The sequence below is a fragment of the Chinchilla lanigera genome, unplaced genomic scaffold, assembly GCF_000276665.1.
Source record: "Chinchilla lanigera isolate Chin_1 unplaced genomic scaffold, ChiLan1.0 scaffold00098, whole genome shotgun sequence".
NCBI lineage: Eukaryota > Metazoa > Chordata > Mammalia > Rodentia > Chinchillidae > Chinchilla > Chinchilla lanigera.
In genome coordinates, this window is record NW_004955499.1 from 1117987 (window position 1) to 1124110 (window position 6124).

The window sequence follows — 6124 nt, forward strand, 5'->3', positions numbered from 1 at the left end:
TGTGGGGCCGTGGGGGGCCCCTGGCTGGGACGGGCTGGTGGCGGGGTTTGCTGGTCTGGGCGGTTCCAGGGGTCGTAGGGGCCGCGGGCCAATGAGGGTCCCCATGGGGGACTGCGGGACGCACCGGGGGTGCCGCAAAGGTTCTAGAGTTTTGGGGGCCTGGGCGGTACCCGGGGAAGTTTGGGGGTGCTGGTGGTGACCCAGGAACCAGGGGTGCTGCAATGGGCCTGGGGGGAAGCACCTGGCCTAAGTGGGGGTGCCAGGGATTTCGGGGGCTGGGACCACTGCCTGGGGTCCTGCCGGGTGCTGGGGTAGAGTTTAGGGGCCGGGGCGTGCCGAGAATTGTAGCGGGGTGCTGCGCGTGGCAGGGGTATCTGGGGTTGGCACCAGCCTGCAAATGGGGTGCCAGGGGCTTGAGGGTGGTACTAGGGGTCTTCGGGGGTGGTGCGGGTGCCAGGGAGCTCTTAGGGCAGGTTGCAGGGGGTAGGGTGTGGCAAGATTTGGGGTGCTGCTGGTAGTACCAGGGAATGCATGTGGTTCTGGGGGCAGGGAGGGTTCTGAGGGGCCGAGGTGGCGCTAGACCTCGAGCAGGGTGCTGCCAGGGGCACAGGAGCAGCGTAGGGACTGTGGGGTGTGCATCAGGGCAGGTGGCCGGGAGTGGGGCCTGGGGGGCGTCCCAGGGAGCTGGCGTGGTGTGAGGGACCCTGGGGTGCTGGGAGCAGTGTGGGAGCTCAGCTGCGTATGGGGCTGGGGTGGGCACTGGGCCACACGGGGGTGCCAGGGCTTGGGGGCCGGGGGTGGCAGGGCGCCTCCAGGGAGGTCTAGGGTGGGCTTGGAGACTGCGTCCAGTGCTGGTGCTGGAGGAGATACCAGGGGCCACGCTGGGGTACGGGGCCGAGGGTAGTTGCAGGGTGCACGGCATCTGGGGTGGCACCTGGTCCGTAGGTGCCCGAGGGGGACGCCTTGGCCGGTAGCTGGGCGTGGCTTGGCCCTGGGGCTTATGTGGCCATGCTGTGGGCACGGGGCAGCCCCCGGGAGATGGGGGCTGTGTGCATGTGGGGCTGGGGTGTCTGGGAGGCAGGGGCCCTGCGGCTGGGACAGGAGGGAGTGGACGTCTTAGACTGGGGTGCTGGGCGCATAGGGTGGGGAAGAGGCAGGCAGGCCGGGAGTGGGCGGTGCCGGGCATCCTGGGGTGCTGGCGGGTAGCTCTGGCTCAGGGTCTGCAGGCTGCCCTGTCCCTGGAGGAGGCGTCCCGGGCCCATCCTGGCTGTAGTGGCAGAGGATCCCTGCCCGATGTGATTGTGCTTGTGGGCCCCCTGGGGAGCCGAGCTGAGCCTTCTGGCCTGGCAGGGAGCTTGTGAGCAGAGAGGGTTTGGAGGCGCTGGAGTCTGGGGAGGCCTCACCCCACGGCCTCCTGCGGGAGGACGCGCCTGCCCAGGCTGTGCCCGCAGGGAGGGCTGTGGCTTCCGGGTCGGCTGCAGCCGGGACTTCCTTCCCATTTCCCCAGGGGCTCCCAGTGGGGCTCCTGTACTTCCTGCTCACTCACTGGGCCCTGTCGGCTGCCCCTTCCTCCTGCCCCGGGCCGGGGAGCGGGCGGGGTCCCTGTCCCCGTCCCCATCCCCGTCCTCCCTGACCCGCGTTGTCCCCTCTTGCAGGCCCAAGGTCCCGGCTATGGCCGCAGCCACCATCGTGCACGACACGTCTGAGGCGGTGGAGCTGTGCCCCGCGTACGGCCTGTACCTGAAGCCCATCACCAAGATGACCATCAGCGTGGCCCTCCCACAGCTCAAGCAGCCCGGGAAGTCCATCTCCAACTGGGAGGTGATGGAGCGGCTCAAGGGCATGGTGCACAGCCACCAGTTCTCCACGCTGCGCATCTCCAAGAGCACCATGGACTTCATCCGCTTCGAGGGCGAGGTGGAGAACAAGAGCCTGGTCAAGTCCTTCCTGGCCTGCCTGGACGGCAAGACCATCAAGCTCAGCGGCTTCTCCGACATCCTCAAGGTGCGTGCCGCCGAGTTCAAGATCGACTTCCCCACGCGCCACGACTGGGACTCCTTCTTCCGCGACGCCAAGGACATGAACGAGACGCTGCCGGGCGAGCGGCCCGACACCATCCACCTGGAGGGGCTGCCCTGCAAGTGGTTCGCGCAGAAGGAGTCGGGCTCGGAGAAGCCCAGCGAGGAGGTGCTGCTGCGCGTGTTCCAGAGGTTCGGGGAGATCCGCAACGTGGACATCCCCATGCTGGACCCCTACCGCGAGGAGATGACGGGCCGCAACTTCCACACCTTCAGCTTCGGCGGCCACCTCAACTTCGAGGCCTACGTGCAGTACTGCGAATACGCGGGCTTCATCCAGGCCATGAGCGCCCTGCGCGGCATGAAGCTCATGCACAAGGGCGAGGACGGGAAGGCGGTGGCCTGTAACATCAAGGTGACCGCGTGCGCTGCGGGGCCTGGCCACGGCGTCCCTCCCATCCCGTCCCGTGCCCATCCATCCCCTGGCCCTGGGAGCGGGAGCTGGGCGCTGCGCGTGGTGGCGCACACCTGCCCTTACAGTGCTTCGGGAGGCTGAGGCGGGAGGGTTGCGAGTTCATGCCTAATGTGGGCAGTTTAGAGACTCACACCCTGTCTCAAAGTCCTGGTGTGTAGACCGGCAGGGGCACGTTAAAGGGGCTTTGACCCAGATTGGAACTGCAGGAGGTGGCACCTCCTGGAGCGGCCTTCCTCAGGGACCTTCTTGTTCGCTCCTTGTTCCGTGCTGTGATGCGTTTCTCTGCAGTGCCAGCTTGGCCTCGGGGAGGGTTTGTTGCGGGGAGCGCGTGCTTGGGGTTCCGGTCGGCCCGGCTGAGTGTGGAAGGGAGCTGTGCTGGGACGGCGATGGCGCGGTCCTCCGCGCTGGGTCACGCAGGTCACGTTAAGGCGGGGTGCCCTGTGGGGATGGTGAACTTTGGGTCACGGCCTGGGCCCTCCGGTGCTTCTGGGCGCTGGCCGAGGATCGGGGGTGCTGGTGGCCCGGGCCCACTTCCTGGGTGGATCCGCGAGAGGCCGCGGCTCCTGGGGCCGCGACCTTGGAGTGTCTGTCCCACCGGGCGGCCGTGTGTACCGCAGAACCCACCGCCCGCTGTTTGCTCTCCAGGTCTCCTTCGATTCCACCAAACACCTGAGCGACGCGTCCATCAAGAAGCGGCAGCTGGAGCGGCAGAAGCTGCAGGAGCTGGAGCAGCAGCGCGAGGCGCAGAAGCGCAGGGAGAAGGAGGCGGAGGAGCGGCAGCGCGCCGAGGAGAGGTGTGTGCACGGGCGACGCCGCCGTGCACGTCCCAGCCCGTCCCTGCGCTCACGCCTGCGCACGTCTGTGTGTGTGCGTGCTGTGGACTGCTCTGTGTGTGCTCGTGGTTCTGTGTGCGTGCACGCCTGTGCGCACACTGGTTGTGTACGTCTGGGCACGCCTGTGAACCTGAGTGTGTGTGTGCGCGTGCAGCAGGCCGTGCTGGCTCTGCTGACCCTGCTCTTGCAGCGCACAGCTGCCCTTTCTGCAGCGCAGGGATTGGAGTCTGGGACGTCACACTGCTCCGTCCCGAGCCCCGTTTCACCGCTGTGAGATAGGGTCTTACCGAGTCCCTAGGCTGCCCAGGTTGGGCTGGAGGTTGAGATCCTCCCGCCTCAGCCTCCCGGAGTGCTGGAATGATGAGGGTGTGTGACTATGCCCGGCCGGCGTGGAGGGGCAGTGCTGGTCCTAGTTGTCATGCTGTTGCCTGTGCCCAGGACTCTCCCCTGTGCCCTGTGGCTGCTGTCACTGGAGCTCCCTGAGCCCGCTTGGTGTGTGCAGATCTGGGCTGGGCCCAGCGGGTGGTACTCTGTCCCGAGCATGGCGACCGTGTAGGTCCCCAGGAGTGGCTGCGGGGCTCGCGGGAGGGCGTAAGGCGCAGAGCAGGGCCGGGGCTGTGGCAGGTGGGGTGCACGTTGTCCTTGTGCCCTGCACCCGCTCCTGTGCCCGCTCGGGCTTCTTTGATGCCAGTGAGATTCGTTGAGTAAAAAAAGTCAGAGATGAGAGAGCCAGGGTGTGCTGCACCTTGGTCATCCCAGCACGGTGGGAGGCTGACGCAGGACACTCCAGTGGGAGCCCGACCTGGGACAGGTGGGGACCTGGGGAGACCCTGAATGAAAAGAGCGGCGAGGCTGGGGGCGCTCGGGCAGACCCTGGGTGCCACAGAACCTCAGAGAGAAGCGCTGGCTTCACTGCTACAGGCTGAACCCACCCCTGCTTGTGCCTGCGGCTGCTGGCCTAAGGCTCAGGCACCGGGGGGGAGGGAGGAGGGAGGCTGGGGTCGGCGTCCGCCTCGGCCACGCTGTGCCCTGACCCCTCCCGCCCCGCTGGGCCGCAGGAAACAGAAGGAGCTGGAGGAGCAGGAGCGCGAGCGCAAGCGCGAGGAGAAGCTGCGCAAGCGGGAGCAGAAGCAGCGGGACCGGGAGCTGCGGCGCAGCCAGAAGAAGCTGGAGAAGCTGCAGGCGGAGGAGCAGAAGAAGCTGCAGGAGAAGATCCAGCTGGAGGAGCGCAAGCTGCTGCTGGCCCAGCGCAACCTGCAGTCCATCCGGCTGCTCGCCGAGCTGCTCAGCAGGGCCAAGGTGCGCGGCGGGCGGCGGGCAGGGGACGGGAGGCGGGCGAGGGAAGGGTGGGCCCCCTTCCCCGCCCCTTTCTCCCTCCTCCTCCGTCTCCTCCTCCCCCATCTCCTCCTCCCCCATCTCCTCCTCCCCCATCTCCTCCTCCCCCATCTCCTCCTCCATGTCCTCCTCCTCCTCCATCTCCTCCATTTCCTCCTCCTCCATCTCCTCCTCCATCTGCTCCTCCTCCATCTCCACCTCCTCCATCTGCTCCTTCTCCATCTCTTCCTCCTCCATCTCCTCCTCCTCCATCTCCTCTTCCATCTCCTCCTCCTCCATCTCCTCCTCCATCTCGTCCTCCTCCATGTCCTCCTCCATGTCCTCCTCCATCTCCTCCTCCATCTCCTCCTCCGTCTCCTCCTCCTCCGTCTCCTCCTTCTGCATGTCCTCCTCCTCCATCTCTTCCTCCTCCATCTCTTCCTCCTCCATCTCCTCCTCCACCTCCTCCATCTCTCCTCCATCTTCTCCTCCTCCATCTCCTCCTGCTCCATCTCCTCCTCCTCCATCTCCACCTCGTCCATCTCCTCCTCCATCTCCTCCTCCTCCATCTACTCCTCCTCCATCTCCACCTCGTCCATCTCCCCCTCCATCTCCTCCTCCTTCATCTCCTCCTCCATCTTCTCCTCCTCCATCTCCTCCTCCTCCATGTCCTCCTCCATGTCCTCCTCCACCTCCTCCATCTCCTCCTCCTCCATCTCCTCCTCCTCCATCTCCTCCTCCTCCATCTCCTCCTCCTCCACCTCTTCCTCCTCCATTTCCTCCTCCATCTCCTCCTCCATCTCCCTCTCCATCTCCTCCTCCTCCATCTCTTCCTCCTCCATCTCTTTCTCCTCCATCTCTTCCTCCTCCATCTTCTCCTCCTCCATCTCCTCCTCCATGTCCTCCTCCATCTCCTCCTCCACCTCCTCCTCCATCTGCTCCTCCATGTCCTCCTCCGTCTCCTCCTCCGTCTCCTACTCCGTCTCCTCCTTCTCCATGTCCTCCTCCTCCATCTCTTCCTCCTCCATCTCCTCCTCCACCTCCTCCATCTCTCCTCCATCTTCTCCTCCTCCATCTGCTCCATCTCCTCCTCCTCCTCCATCTCCTCCTCCTCCATCTCCACCTTGTCCATCTACTCCTCCTCCATCTCCACCTCGTCCATCTCCCCCTCCATCTCCTCCTCCTCCATCTCCTCCTCCATCTTCTCCTCCTCCATCTCCTCCTCCTCCATGTCCTCCTCCATGTCTTCCTCCACCTCCTCCATCTCCTCCTCCTCCATCTCCTCCTCCTCCATCTTCTCCTCCTCCATCTCCTCCTCCTCCACCTCTTCCTCCTCCATCTCCTTCTCCATCTCCTCCTCCATCTCCCTCTCCATCTCCTCCTCCTCCATCTCTTCTTCCTCCATGTCTTTCTCCTCCATCTCTTCCTCCTCCATCTTCTCCTCCTCCATCTCCTCCTCCTCCACCTCTTCCTCCTCCATCTCC

At 65.4% G+C, this 6124-nt stretch overlaps 1 protein-coding gene across 1 annotated transcript in view; it reads left to right on the top strand.

Annotated features, from left to right (window-relative positions):
• Nucleotides 1-1671: 1671 nt before the first annotated feature.
• Akap17a (A kinase (PRKA) anchor protein 17A) overlaps nt 1672-6124 on the top strand; it is a gene marked incomplete in the record, with an annotated part of 10593 nt that continues 6140 nt past the window's right edge. The window contains 3 exon segments of the mRNA XM_013505618.1: nt 1672-2433; nt 3139-3287; nt 4385-4625. Coding sequence (XP_013361072.1) covers nt 1672-2433; nt 3139-3287; nt 4385-4625 — 1152 coding nt within the window.